At 34.6% G+C, this 14,665-nt stretch overlaps 3 protein-coding genes across 7 annotated transcripts; 1 reads left to right on the top strand and 2 right to left on the bottom strand.

The window, feature by feature from the left end:
* Positions 1-1,327: 1,327 nt before the first annotated feature.
* On the top strand, positions 1,328-6,404 carry LOC133789014 (protein RMD5 homolog). Of its 3 annotated transcripts, XM_062226724.1 has the most exons (4): positions 1,437-1,578; positions 2,078-2,120; positions 3,786-3,918; positions 4,963-6,404. In XM_062226724.1, exon 4 carries the CDS (start codon positions 4,986-4,988, stop codon positions 6,141-6,143), a length of 1,158 nt encoding a protein of 385 aa, XP_062082708.1. In that variant the 5' UTR covers positions 1,437-1,578; positions 2,078-2,120; positions 3,786-3,918; positions 4,963-4,985; the 3' UTR covers positions 6,144-6,404. The 3 variants fall into 3 exon arrangements, 2 of the variants coding, with proteins under 2 accessions (XP_062082708.1, XP_062082707.1); XR_009873437.1 differs by lacking the exons at positions 3,786-3,918; positions 4,963-6,404 and adding an exon at positions 3,674-3,777 and having other exon boundaries at positions 1,328-1,578; XM_062226723.1 differs by lacking the exon at positions 3,786-3,918 and having other exon boundaries at positions 1,438-1,578.
* LOC133789015 (uncharacterized) lies at positions 6,329-7,093 on the bottom strand. The gene has a single exon (XM_062226725.1). The coding sequence runs from the start codon at positions 7,027-7,029 to the stop codon at positions 6,478-6,480; it is 552 nt and encodes a 183-aa protein (XP_062082709.1). The 5' UTR covers positions 7,030-7,093; the 3' UTR covers positions 6,329-6,477.
* Positions 7,094-10,550: 3,457 nt separating this feature from the next.
* LOC133789013 (protein trichome birefringence-like 12) lies at positions 10,551-13,918 on the bottom strand. 3 transcript variants are annotated; one of them, XM_062226720.1, is made up of 4 exons: positions 13,252-13,852; positions 12,411-12,548; positions 11,503-11,752; positions 10,551-11,286 (listed from the first exon to the last, which is right to left on the bottom strand). In XM_062226720.1, exons 1-4 carry the CDS (start codon positions 13,803-13,805, stop codon positions 11,005-11,007), a joined length of 1,224 nt encoding a protein of 407 aa, XP_062082704.1. In that variant the 5' UTR covers positions 13,806-13,852; the 3' UTR covers positions 10,551-11,004. The 3 variants fall into 3 exon arrangements, with proteins under 3 accessions (XP_062082704.1, XP_062082705.1, XP_062082706.1); XM_062226721.1 differs by having other exon boundaries at positions 11,139-11,263; positions 13,252-13,918; XM_062226722.1 differs by having other exon boundaries at positions 11,140-11,290; positions 13,252-13,918.
* Between the last annotated feature and the right edge of the window lie 747 nt (positions 13,919-14,665).

Genomic DNA, 14,665 nt, shown 5'->3' with positions numbered 1-14,665 from the left:
AATAATTAATAAATTCTATAAATAAAACTAAACAAATGTGAATATTAGACGTTTTTTTGTATCTAGTATATATATATAGGACAATTCTTCTATAGGGGCTTCATTTTAAGTCCTACTGGTAGGGCTTTCAGTGTTTCTCGACCCGTGAACAGTTTTCGGCACGACTTTTTTTTATGACCGTGTATATTGTAGCTATTTAGAGCATCCTACAAATTTTCAGAAAATTCCGAATAGTTTACAGTACCAAAAATTTGGTTCAAACATGTTGTTTTCCACACGTATAAAAAAAATTAGTCACACGTGCAACAACATATTTGAACCTAGTTTTCGGTACTGTAAACTATTAGGAATTTTCTGAAAATTTGCAGAATGTTCTAAATAGCTACAATATATACGGTTATAAAAAAAATCACGCTGAAAACTGTTCACAAGTTGTAAACATTGAGAGTCATACCGATAGGGCTTAAAGTAAAGCCCGTACAAAGAATCCCCGTATATATATATAGTGAAAATTAGATCTGGTACCCATTTTAAATGATTCATTTTAATATTTACCCACTATTTTTAATTCTTATTTTAGTATTCAAATTTTTAATTAATGTACCCATTATACCCCTTCAATTATATGTTTTTTTTTCTCCTTAAACACGCTACAATTAGAATGCATTTTCAATTTAACTATAATATGACAAATATAATACACATTACAACAATACTTAGAACCATGTGCTCAAATAGAGGTAATTTGGGAAGTCTCATGATAATAATAGGTAAATTTCAACTAAATATTCTTAGCGTCTAATTTTAATTAACTACTCTTAAAAGTGATAATTCTCAACTTTTCCCATATATATTTAGGATAATTCTTTGGTAGGGCCTTCAAAAAGAGCCCTATCGTAGGGCTATTTTGTGTTTCTCAATCTTTGAACAGTTTTCGGCGCGATTTGTTTTTATGACCGAGTATATTGTAGTTATTTAGAGCATCCTGCAAATTTTCAGAAAATTCTGAATAATTTACAGTGCCGAAAACTAAGTTCAAACATGTTATTTTCCACGCGTATAAAAAATTAGTCACGTATGCAATAATCTGTTTTCGGCACTATAAATTATTCGGAATTTTCTGAAAATTTGCAGGATGCTCTAAATAACTACAATATACACGGTCATAAAAAAAAATCGCGCCGAAAATTATTCACGAGTTAAGAAACACAAAAGAATCCTACAATAGAGCTCTTTTTGAGGGCCCGAAAAGAGTCCTACCAAAAAATTATCCTATATATTTATATTGGTAGTGCTACCTTCTACTCGAAGAATCTGTAACCAACAACCAACATAAGCAGAAATAAAGAGCCTTCTAATCTGGGCAATGTATTATATTATTAATAATTAATTATTAATTATATTAGAAGAATATAATAAAAAAATAAAAGGGTAATTGAGTAATTTTAGGACAGCAAAGGGGAGTTCGCACGTGCACCGACGTAGGATTTCACTCGTTGAGCCATTTTCTAGCATACTCGCACGCTTACCTTCTTCTCCCCTCGGCTTGGCGCTCTCCGCTGCCCCCAATTCTCACTGGTAATTCACCTCCCCCCAAAAAAAGTTCTCTTCGAGATTTTCATTCCATGAAATCTGGTTTAATATCTCAATTCTACTCGATTTTTGTTTCAGTTTTGCTTGATTTTGATTTGTGGATCGTGTGCACTCTGTTTGTTTCCCGAGAAAACAGAGGAATCGCGAGCTATGAATGAGTTTAGGTTTTGTAATTGGTAGTGTGGTAGTTGTAATTTGAGAGTGAATGTTTTTCGTTCAATCGTACTGCTGAATTATATCAAAGAATAATTTTATTTGTGTAGTTGATGTTTGATATAATTTATGTAATATAATTGGGAATTGTGTATTTTGGAGATTGGATTTGGTCAATTTCTTTTTCGATCATTTTATTGTTGATTTTTTAAAAAAAATAATTGTGTTTTGTCGCCATGAATGGGTTCAGATTTGCTTGTGAAGGAGGCACTAATCTCTTTGTTAATTTATGAGTTTATGCCATTTTGTAATTGCTTTTCCTCTTTTTCAGGGAACATTTGGCTTGGGACAGGAGATTGTAAGGACCAAGAAAGGTACGATTTTATTTTCTTTTTTGCTTTCTTGTATTATGGGTGGTGATAAAATACTTGACAGTTTACTGTTGATGTATAGCAATGGTTTTTGATATTCATTGCGTGATGGGTAGAATTTAGGGTGTTATATAGCTTAAGCCTAAATATTTTTTTTTCTTTCTGCTGATATACTAAATTTAGGAATGTTAGTCATCCTTGATGGATTACTTTTTATAGCATTGAAAGTTCTCTTTGATCATTCTCAAGTTTACCATGAATTATAATGCACCATGAAGGTTTGACTTGTATGCAATTATGCTTGCACCTATTTGTTTTGAAAATCTTCTTTAGTTTAGCTCAATTGTTTGAAGGACATTTCTATTCAAAATATTTGACAAGATAGTACCTAAATAATCTCATGATGAAGTCTAATTTAAAATGTTGTCTGCATAATTGCGTAATTTTTGTTAGTTTCATAATTTGGATTATAAATATTCACCAAGATTTCACTATAGTCTAGTCTTGTTCTTAGGTTTATACTTTTGAGGTTGGCGTGTTACGTCTTGTGTTTCTTATCTTAGATCTTTGAAAATTATTTGGACAAAGAAACCAATCAGTGCAGTAGTTCATTCAGAGCCTGCAAACTTTTTGAATGAAATAATTTTGAGGATAAAGATTGTTGATCTAATAATTTAAATGTGAACATATTTCGTGTTATTTCTAATATAGTTTTGATTTTTCACCCTTTATTCTATCAAACAATGTATTTTTTTATTCCAATCAACGCTGGTTCATAATTCCCAATTTTTTCGGCAGATAGTTCTATTAATTGGTCAATCTTGATTCTCAGTATACAATTGGCACCACTTCTTGTATTTGATATCATTTTGAAATACTGTTAGGAACCAAGAACTCATTTATGTTAGTTGCTTCAAGAATGCACACCTATGTTCCTTTTCCTTATTAATTCAAAGTTGGATATCAAAGTTTGGAGTTTGAAGGTTCTGCATATAACTCCTTACTGTATGAGTAATGGTGCTTGCTTTTGGACATAATACTTAATCTGATCCCCCCAAGAAAAAGTTCAGGAATTGGTCAGAATTGCTGATCTGTACTAAATTATGGTGTTCTATTAATTCTCTTCATTAGCTATTTTGAGTCCCCTCTCCCTTTTTTTTCAAAAAAATATATATTTAAGAATGTTAAAGATTAGAATCCCTTTGTAATGGGACCTTTCTAAGTTAGATCCTTAGCAACGTGTCTATAGATAGCTTGAATTTCTTTAATTAAAAAGGGAATATTAATTACTGGAGAGAAAATTCTTCTGCATTGGATTGGAATTCCTTCACTGGGTGAGAATTTAGTTATTTAGCCTATAACCTGTGGACTGATACTTGGTGATACTAAATTCTACAATCAAGTTTTATTGAGACTGTAATGCGATTACAAAACTTGGCTATTTCAAGTAACCTCTAACTCTAGTCTTTTTTTCCCCTCTCATTTTATTCCTTTCTTATTATTATTATTTTCCTTTGCTTATGTTGGGCCCCTATTTGCTTTCTGTCCATTAATAGGATCTTAAGGTCCACTATTCTCCTCCATTTGCATGGTGCAGTTTGGCTCTTTCTCACTCGTCATGACATCTCACTCGTCATGACATCTGACAACCAGTTTTGTTTTTTTAAGCTATATAAGCCTTCTGGTTCATTCATCACATCTTGATCTCCAATTTTCACCTCATCTCTTGAGGCACACTTCCTTGTTGCTTGACTCTGGCAGGTGAATCGGGAGAAACGAACTTCATCAACAAGTTTACAAGGTAGATTCTGCTTATGTTTTGTAGGAAACTTTTAGAGCTAGCTTCCTCAATGGGATTTATAGGAATCCAAAATGAATATGTCTTTTATCCACCTTGGATGTTCATCTTTCAATTTAAGGTTGAGATAATCATCTTATATCAAGAAATCATCTCTAGATCTCGGTGCCAGCTCATTCCCTTGCACGGTATCAAGATAAATTATTTGGTGCACACATGGAGATTGACTTTGGTTGCTCTGCCACATCTTAATGGGTCTTATTCAACTATTCATATCTTTTCCTTGGTACCGAGCCATTTTGTATCCCTGCAATACTTTGAGAATAACTTTTTAAGACAGTTGCTAAACAGTCTTTGAAAATAGGCTAGCTAGCAAAAGATCCTTTTATTATTCATAAATTAAATAAAGCAAGTTCTGGTTTTGAATCCCTACTCTTGTCTTGTCTAGAAGATGTACCCAGAGTTAATCTTTAAGTGAAGAATTTTACTTGTAAAACCATACTAGACTAGACCCTGGTTTGTGCTTTATTCAGATGAATTGTGGGTTTTGGAGTCCTGAGTACAACTTTGGGTCTCATATATATCTCTTATACACCAAATTATTGTGGTTGCGGTCTTGAGATAAGACTAGGTAAGCTAGGTGAACTGCGGCATTTTGATGACAGCTTGGGACACTTTAGATTTGTTTTACACGACCTAGACTAAGGTAGAAATCAATTGACCTCTCAAGCTAGTGTAATGTTTTTCACATTTATGATCCTTATAAAATGTGGTGTTGCAAGTTACTTTCAAATTGTAAAACATTTTCTACAAATTTGTGTATTCATTTCTTTATAGCTATAATTTATGTGTGCTCACAAGGTTTTCGCTTTTCTGATGATCTCAATATTAACATTTTTTAATACCTTAACAGTAGTTTGCCACCTACGTGATCTTTGTTATGTTGTTAATGCTCATTCTTTTGGACAACTTTCTATTTAAGATGCGTACTTAGTATTGCCACTGTTTAGGAATTAATTAAATTGTCCTTGTATCACTTTACTGCAGGAGCTCACTATTGGATCTCAAGAATGGAGCTGAATACAGTAAAAGATGCATTTGACAGCGTTGTTAAGAAGCAAAAGCTATCATCTTCCAAGTGTCATGAAGCAATTGATCAAGTTGGCCTAGAAATTGAACAAGCACTTGCACAAATTGTGTCACCTCGTGACCCCAACTCACCTGTTGATCATAAGTCCATTCTTGCGGAGCTTAATCATAAGCTCAATGCAATTTCCCCACTCCCCAAGTTAGAAGGTTCTCAGAAGGAGCTAAACGTAAATCTTAGCAAATACCCAAAACTCCTTGAGAAAACATTCAATCCCGACATCTCCAAAGCATACAGAAATGTTGACTTTGACTACCATACTGTGAATCGAATCATTGCAAACCATTTTTACCAGCAAGGCTGGTTTGATCTTGGAGATAGCATTATAAATGAGGCTGGAGAACCTGAAGCAGCCGTTTTAAAGTTGCAATTTTTCGAAATGTATCAGATACTCGAGGCTATGAAGATTAGAAGCCTTGAGCCTGCTCTGAGATGGGTTTATGCTAACCGGGAAAAGCTCAAGCACAATGGTTCAAATCTTGAGCTTAAACTTCACAGTCTGCAATATGTAGAGATTCTCCAGAGCGGAAGCCAAGCTGATGCACTTAACTATGCCAAAACTTACCTTGCACCTTTTGCTTACCTCTACGAGAATGAGATCATGAAGCTTATGGGTTGCCTTGCATATCGAGGAAGGCTTACAAGCTCTCCATACGCAGACCTAATGTCCCCAACCCATTGGGAGAAATCAACTGAGGAGTTGATCCAGCAGTTCTGTAGTCTCCTAGGACAGTCACAGCACAGCCCTTTTGGCGTGGTGATAGCCGCTGGATTCGAAGGGTTACCTACTCTGTTAAAGCTGGCGAATGTCATAGCTATGAAGAAGCAAGAATGGCAGGCGATGAGGCAGTTACCGGTTCCTGTGGACTTGGGGAAGGAGTTTCAGTTCCATTCAATATTCGTATGTCCTGTGAGCAGAGACCAAAGCAATGAAGACAATCCACCCATGTTGATGCCATGTTTACATGTTCTATGCAAGCAATCAATCATCAAGCTGTCAAAGAATAGCAGTCGAACATTTAAATGTCCATATTGCCCAGCCGAGGCTTCTGTTACTCAGTGCAGGCAGCTATCTTTCTGATCAAGTCTCTCTTTGTTGCACTACTCATCATCATCACAATCAGTGTTTTCAAATGATATTTGGTGGCCCTTTTTCATCTATCTACTTTGTATATAAAACTTTCTTTTTCTTATTATGATTATTCCCAAAAGGACCATTCATTTGATTTGATGATATTAAATCATAATGATGTAAATACTAGACTCTGCACCCAAATCATAGTTGCTCTCGTATTCAATCCTTCAAAAGAAGTTACAAAACTAGCAATTTGTTTCTACTTAATTCTTGAGCATTATTTATATAGAATTTGTACACAGCAAAATAAATCGAAAAAGAAAAATACCATTTTTCTATTTTAGTCTTGTGAAAACCACATCAATTTCTTCAGAGAAGGAAACAATGAAGAAGAAGAAGAAGATGGTGATGGTGATGATGATGATGATTTTGAAGAATTGCTTTGTTCATCTTCAATTGCACGTAAATGTTCTTCTATCAATTCTTTGATTGATCTAGCAGACAATGGATGAAAATTGACACCCCAATCAGATACGAACCTTTTAACCAAAACCCACTTGTCCTCCTCTTCCATCTTCCTCCAATGGCTCCCAACCTCATCCGAATCCATGCATAGGTACTGGCACACCTCCTTGAACAGCAGCCCTCTGCTCTTTGCCATGGCCTCCGCTCTCTGTGCCAAAAGGGTGTTCATCTTCGCCACTTCTCTCGCCAAATTTGACGCCAGCTCTGACTCTGAGTCCGACTCTCCTGAGCTGAGGTCGGAGCATTTGATTAGGGTTTTGGTTCGGTTGCCAAGGAATGTTACTACAGAAGGGGAACGACGAGAGCTGAGGCTTGGAGGTTGGAGTGTGGGGATTTTGGGGGTGAGAAGATGAGCTCTCAGAGCCATTTTCTAGGGTAAACGATCGATAGCTCTGAAGGAATGGTGGACCGCTTTAATGGCGGAGGAGGTGGGAACTGGTCTACTCTACACTGTATGGGGTTTTATTACAGTAGGTTTTCAACGACGTGTCGTTTTTACATTTAACGACAAAACTCAATATGTAGTTCCTTCCATTTCTTATTCATCTACTATCTAGCATACTATTTTCTTTTGAGGAATGAAAATTTTCTAAACTTTTATAAATATGAAAAAAAAAATTGTGTGCATTTTATATAGTATTTTATGTTTTCTTACTTTTTTTTTATGGGATTTGTTTTTGTAATAAATTTATTAGTTTTACCATATTTGATTATAGAAGATCATTTTGGCTAATTTTGAATTTTTGTGAGAGTATTACAGTAATTATATGTATTATTTTTAATTTATTTTTTGTTTAGACATTGAAAAACGTTTTGTTTTCTTCTTTTATTTTATTTCTCAACTTCTTCAATCAATATTTTATTCGTTGTAACCGGTTATTACTATCAGAACAATTTTGATTTTTTTAGTAATGTACTATTATCAAAATATCATGTGAATTGTAACTTGTTATTTAGTGAGATTTTGAGAAAAAAATTTGATATGAAAAATAAACTAAATTGATCGTGAAGGTAACTAGTTACAATTAAGTTTGAAAAAAATATATATGAAAAAAGAATTAGTTGTGATAGTAACCGTTTACTGTTATCCTCATTTCCTGTCGTGGGTCCGGGACGATGGTCCAGGCCCATGGTCTGGGCGATTGGATATGGGCCCAGCCCAGGCCCGCGTAGTACGGGAGTAACCAAGGACGATGGCCAAGTGTGGTTCTGGACCCGGATGGTGTCCGAGAAGATGATCCATGACAGTCGCCCGGGAGACGTATGGCGAGTTGGGGATACGGTCGAGGTATGCGCAAAACGATCCCGGAGCCTGGTAAACGGTCTGGGCCTGTGGTAAACGAAGAGGGACAGAGGTAAACGAACTCGGGTCATGCCCTCCAGGTTGGCAGGAAAAGGCATCCATGACCCTGAAACCGCCCCACGATGCGTGGGAGCTGTCCCCACTTTTCACCTGCGGAAAAGGCCACCTTGGGATTGCACGCCGCTGGTTCAGACCTGCGCCGCCAATGCACTGACCGATCTTGTCTCCTGAATCTGCCTCGTAACTCGGAATGTCCAGACTAAAAGCCCTATTTTGTCGGGCGGAGCATAGGCTTTGGCCCGCCCCAGTGGGCTTCAATCTCTCAATCTTTTGTAGTTTTGTCCTTTGTATTGGGCTTCCATTAGAGAAGCCTAGGATATTTATCCTTGACGGGCCCAAGTCATACCCGGCCCAAGCCCCGTGCTCCTGTGAGCCTATAAATACGGGTGGCAGAGCACTGGAGAAGGGATCTCTCGGGGACATATATACAGTTATTTTGTCAAAACATAGAGAGAAACTCCATTGAAAAAGGCTTTCCAAGCTCTAATACAGCTGACTCGTGGACTAAGGCTCATTAACGCCCCAACCACGTAAAAATCCTGTTTTTATCTTCTAAATTCCATATCATTAGTCTTACATAATATTCATTAATATAGTTTTCGAAAATCTCGGTAAATAGTTACTTAGCCATATCTGAAAACAAATAGGATCCAAACAAAAAAATCTAAATTGATCATAATCGTAACTGGTTACAACTAGGTTTGAAAAAAAAAAAATCAAATCTGAAAAAAAAAAACAGTTATGATGGTAACTGGTTACTTATCTAGACTTGGAAAGAAAATCAGATCTATATATAAAAAAATATAAATTGATCGTTATTGTAACTAGTTACAACTAAGTCTGAAAAAAAAAATCAAATATGAAAAAAAAGAATCAGTCGTCATATTACCTGGTTACTTAAACAGGTTAGAAAAAAAAAATCAGATTTGAACAAAAAAACTTAAACAAATCGTAATGGTAACTGGTTACAATTAGGGTTATAAGAAAAAAAAAATCATATCTAAAGTGCAAAATAAGATTTAAAATACAAAATCAAATGTGAAAAAGAAGAAGAGCAACAAAAACAACCAAAAGAATAACATTAAAATCACCACCACCACTAGCAACAGCAACAGAAGAAGAAAAAGAAGAACCAAAGGGTGGTGGATCGTCGGGGGGAGGGGGGCTGTGTCACCAGCGGAGATGGTGTCTCCGACGGAGGGATGAGAAGAAAGAACCAAGTGGGGAAGGAGAGATGGAGAAAGGAGAAAATGAAGAGAGATAAATGTGAGAGAGAAATGAGAGGATGAGAGTGTAAGAGAGTTCTGTGTAAAAATATGGTAATTTAATTTTTATATTTTATGAGATTTCCATGTTTTAAACTTTTTTTTTTAAAATTCACTATATTTTGTAGAATTTCCTTTTTGTCCATAAATATAAAAACTCATTTTCTTTTTTCCATATCTATGTAAACTTCTCTTTCTTTTATTTTTTCTCTAATCGGAAATTACACTTCCATCCCAAAATAAATAAAATTAAAAACACTCAAATGATTCTAATAAAAAAAAAATTGGGTAAGTGAATGCCACATTTAACTAATTATTTTAGAAAATCACAATAATAACTTTTTATTTTATAAAATTTTAAAAGAAAAAAAAAATGTATGTTTGATTTTCATTCATTAGTTAAAATGGATCAGTTTCATATGTTTAAACAATATTTAAAGAGCAACAACATATAAATTACCCAAATAATAGTTAATTAAACTTAGTACACTCGTAAAACAAATTAGATTCAACAAAATCCACATCACGAATATAAAAATTAAGTAAATTGTTTTGTGCATATGAATACATTGGTAGAACATATCAATCTGATATACTTAAAATAATTTATCTATAATAATTATAATGCGAATATTTAATGTGATTGAAAAGGGTTTATAAAACTACTCTTTATTACAACAAGAATGTTTACTAAAAACATCTTCAACGAGAGATGTAAATATTGTGCTATATTTGACACAAAAAATTGATATATGATATATTTAACATAATTTTTAGTATTATGCTCTAATGCACAATTGTAAAAACTAAACTAAAAATCAATATTCCATTAATGCGCATTTAATTGAAAATATACAAAATATAATAATTTTTTTTTTATATTTTATTATTGATAGTTAAAGATAATAATAAAATAATAAATTAAAAAATCTAGCATTTAATACTAATAAATAAAGATAATATAATACTAAAATAATAAAAATGACATAAAAATAAATAAAAAATATAAGGTAATGCATCCTGTTATATTGTATGTCAAATTTGACTCAACTTTTAGTATGGTTCAAATTTAGCATAGCTTTTAGCATTCCATTACCGATGGTTTTGTAAAATGTGCTATATTTTAGCAATGCATCACTAATTCGACTATCTGATTCTTCCTACTTTTAAACTTAGAACTAACTAATAAATTTGTATGTTGAACGTAAGAAGTATAGATTGAAAATATCTCAAGAATTGGATTTCTGGGTAAGACAAGGATAAATTTAATATCATTTTGTATTCAATAAATTTTGTTTTCTGTAACACTCGCTATAACTCCACAAACTCCTCATTTACCATTTATAATGGATCCAAAATAAATAAATCAAATAAAAATAAAATTCATATAATAAATAACCATTTGGTATTTGGATCACCTCCTAACAACCAAAAATCAATTAAATGATTTATCAATTTGACAATGACAAAACAGAAAATGCAGAGTAACATGATCTGTTACACTTTTGCCCCTGCTTGGATTTGGAGACCAATCAATTGTACACTTCAGTTATATCTCTACAAATGAAAGAACAAGAGAGCTGCCTCATTAGAGTGCAATGACAACACCTTTGCCAAACTCAATCAATGGAAAAAATTCTCAACTCTATTTCCTGAAACTCTGCTATTTACTCTTTTGGAGCCTGTAAAGCTATTTTTCCATGTTCATCGTCGATCATCCTGTCTTCAAGCCGATTTGAATCAGTTCCGATAAGATGTCAACCCAAGTGTCTGGTACACCTGGTAAGCACCAATGCATGCAGTCCTGACCCCAGATTGCCACTGCATCTTTCTTTCCCAACCATACTGCTGGATGGGCATCCGCTCTGAATTCGCTCAAATGAGTCAGGTCGAGCAATTGGATATCTGTGCCTTGAACTGAATCTATTATCAGACGGTTCAGAATTCTTGCTTCTTTATTTACTCCATTGTTTCTGGGGTCAAACCATGAGTCAAGCTGTCTGGATATCAGAATCTAAGTTTACTTGGAAAAAATAAAAAGCAAAGACCATATTTTCAAATGTGTAAACAAAAATTGGACGTAATTTACAACATTGTGGGATTTACTTTAACAGTAGAGTCATGGACATGGACCATAAACAAGTTAGAATTGTAACTGATACAAGACAATGGAGTAAGTGGCATGAAAGAGAGAGCAATTATCAATTCATACCTGGAGCTCCTCAAGTGGATCATTGAACATGCAACTTCCATTTTGATTCCAATCGCCACCATAAAAATGCCTCGGTGACTGCAACCGCCAGAACTTGAGCGTCTTGCTTGGAATTTCTTTTTGAACATATGACGCCATATTCTCAAGAACTAATTTAAGCCCATCCAGCATGTTAGGTGGAGGAAGTATAGGCTGACCAGCTTGATAGAAAACAAGGGGTTTTTCTTTAGGGAATTTATCAAAACCCCACCTGGTAAAGATTAAATTAGTAAGCGGTTCCAGACCACTTTTACAGAGTTTCAATTGATATAAATTTGGGACAAATTATATCAAACAGTAGTAAAAAAATAATTATCAGCACATAACACGTTTAAGTATGCAGTGGCAGTGAAGGAAGACTAAGCTAGACATCAAGTACTATGGCAAATCCCAGACACTTCAGTTAATATACAAGCACTAGTAATTTTACGCTCTTGAAAATATTCAAGGTTTGCTCCAGAGAGTGACACAAAAGTAGTTTTTGTTGATCCCCTGAAGGAGGATAAGATTTTCACATAAATATTGTGAGGCATAGCAGCAATGTGAGATGTCAAAGATGGCAAAGAACATGATTTTGAAACACATCACATCAGCATTGTAAAAAGGAAAATTAGCATAGAAATCACCCTTATTTAAGATTCAGAGTCTGAAGTCTGAACGCCTCATAAGAATAAGAAAACTGAAAGCTGTGCTATAGATATGACCCCTAACTAATTAGGTACGTGAAATACTAATCTCCTCATAATGTCATCAAAAAAACTAACTTGCATCAATGCACATGAAATACCAAAGCTTCTATGCAGATAATGAAAGAAAAAAAAAATTGAGACTAAGATCTTCTGCAAATTAGACAAAGGAAAGAAAACTACCAATGGCCGGTGTTGAAAACAAGAACATCGTAGAAATCACCAATGCTAGCCCAATCAGCTGCAGGAATGTCCACATCTACACGGTGAATTCCTTTTAATCCATCTTGGTCACCATGTGAGGGTTGTTTTGGCTGCCACCTTAAGTTAATCAGTAATGAGCATGTGAGGTTGCCATTAAGCAACTAAATCAAGGAAAAGAGATATCACAACTACACCGCAGTAAAAAAAATTAAGCAATATGGAAATCCCAGCAAAACAAGGGAAAGCATAACTAGTTAGACATGTCACAAAAGAAATAAAATCACCAATATGCAACCAACAGAGCAAACTAAAACTGAAGCAGCAAATGATAGCATCAAGTCAGGTCACCATGAATTGGTGAAGCAAGACGAGGATCAGATTATCATCTCATGAATGATAACAATTATTAATGCTAAGTCTACATCACATGAAAATATAACATCAGTGTTCCTTGAAGTTCAGTACCTCGCTGGTACAGAAACTAATACCAATGGCAGTCCTTCAACCAAGGACAAACCAGTTTTGAAGCAACTGTTCAGGTTTACAAAGAGAGCAATATATTCCCCAATATCTTCACTATCCTTTAAAATATATAAAAAAAAATCTAAGAAGTGTTTTACACAGAAGAACACAAAATTCTATCATGCCAAAACAGAACTTTTTAACTTATGCATAATCGTGTCACATGAAATCTTTCTTTCACATTTAGATTCCTAAAGCATTGACACAACACAAAAATATAGCTCCTAGAGTAATAGATCACATTAAGCATAAAAGAATTAAAATTTAAAACAAAGACCAACTGAACTAACAATCTTACTCGTATTTGGCAAGCAAAACAGCTCGATGGTAAGCAACCGTGACATTAAACTTGGGAAAATAAGCTCCTCTCCAAGCTCCTTTCTTCTTCCACTTCTTTGCACCCATATCAGCCACTCTCAGAACACACAGAAAAGAGACCAAAAAATTCTCATTCAAAGAATCACCAACAAACCCAATATTCCTATTCTTCATCAGACTCAGAAACCGAAGCGGGTCGATCCGCGGAAGATCACAAGTTTCGGGCACCCATTTCCAGGAATTGATCCGACCCATGTTTTCTCTCTGGTTCCTTAGACAGTTCCAAGCGTTTCTATGAAAAGGGCAGGTGTCATCGTAGATGGGTATTCTATTGGGATCCATAGCCCAGTGGCCTTTGAAGAAATTGCATGTGGGTTTAGTATGGATCTTGTTAAGAGGTGGGTTTGAAGAAGAAGAAGAAGAAGAAGAAGAAGAAGGTGATTGAAAGGGAAGGAGGGAAGTGTAAAGAAAAAGGAGGAAAATGGTGAGTATGATCAGCCATGGGAAGAGTGGTGAGAGTCGTTTAGGAGGCATTGTGAGCTCTAATGCTCTGGTTTGGAGAAGAAAGACATTGTTTGCTTCGCTCTACTATGGAAAACCAGATGTGCAAACGACGTCTCCCAGAAAAACGACGTGTAGTTCTCAGTTCTCATTTACTGCAAGTTCACACGATACGTCGTTTGTTGACTTTGTTTTTTTTTTTAATAGAAAAATACTTTTCATGGAAAAATATTTCAGTGAAGTTAGATACATTTTCTTTTGAGATCTTTACAAAAATATGGGAACAAATAAATTATTTTCTATATTTATGGCTATAAAATTTATGCCACAAAATATGTTAATTCTAGAATTTTTTTTTTAAATATTAGAATCCCACAAAATAGTATGAACAAAATACCATAAACAAAATTACACACAATCTCTCTTACTTTCCTCTTTCTCTACATCTCTCACGTATCTTTTACTCCCTCACTTCATTTTCTCTTACAACAATGTCAGCCAACCATTTTCTCTCACAACAATGAGAGTTTTCTCACACCGGCAAATGGGCGACGTACCTCCGGTCACCACTGATGTCATCTCCAGTTTGTCTTCTTCTTCTTCTTCTTCTTTGTTTTCTTCTTCGTTTTCACATTCTTCTTCTTCTTTTTATTATTTATGTTCTTCTGCGTCTTTTTTGTTGTTTCAGATCTGTTTTTTTTTTTTTTTTTTTCAGATCTGGTTTTATTTTTAGAACTGGGTTTTTTTTTCTAATTTGTCTAAGCAACCAGTTATTGTCACGATTTTATTTTATTTTCAGTTCTGAATTTTTTGTAAACCCAGCTGTACCCAGTTACCTTATTTAATATCATTCTTCATGGTTGTACTTAAATCTGATTTTGTCCTTTTTTTTT

This window comes from Humulus lupulus, chromosome 7 (genome assembly GCF_963169125.1).
Source record: "Humulus lupulus chromosome 7, drHumLupu1.1, whole genome shotgun sequence".
NCBI classification, from domain to species: domain Eukaryota; kingdom Viridiplantae; phylum Streptophyta; class Magnoliopsida; order Rosales; family Cannabaceae; genus Humulus; species Humulus lupulus.
The sequence above is the reverse complement of the archived record's forward strand: the minus strand, read 5'-3'. Positions and strand labels throughout refer to the sequence as shown.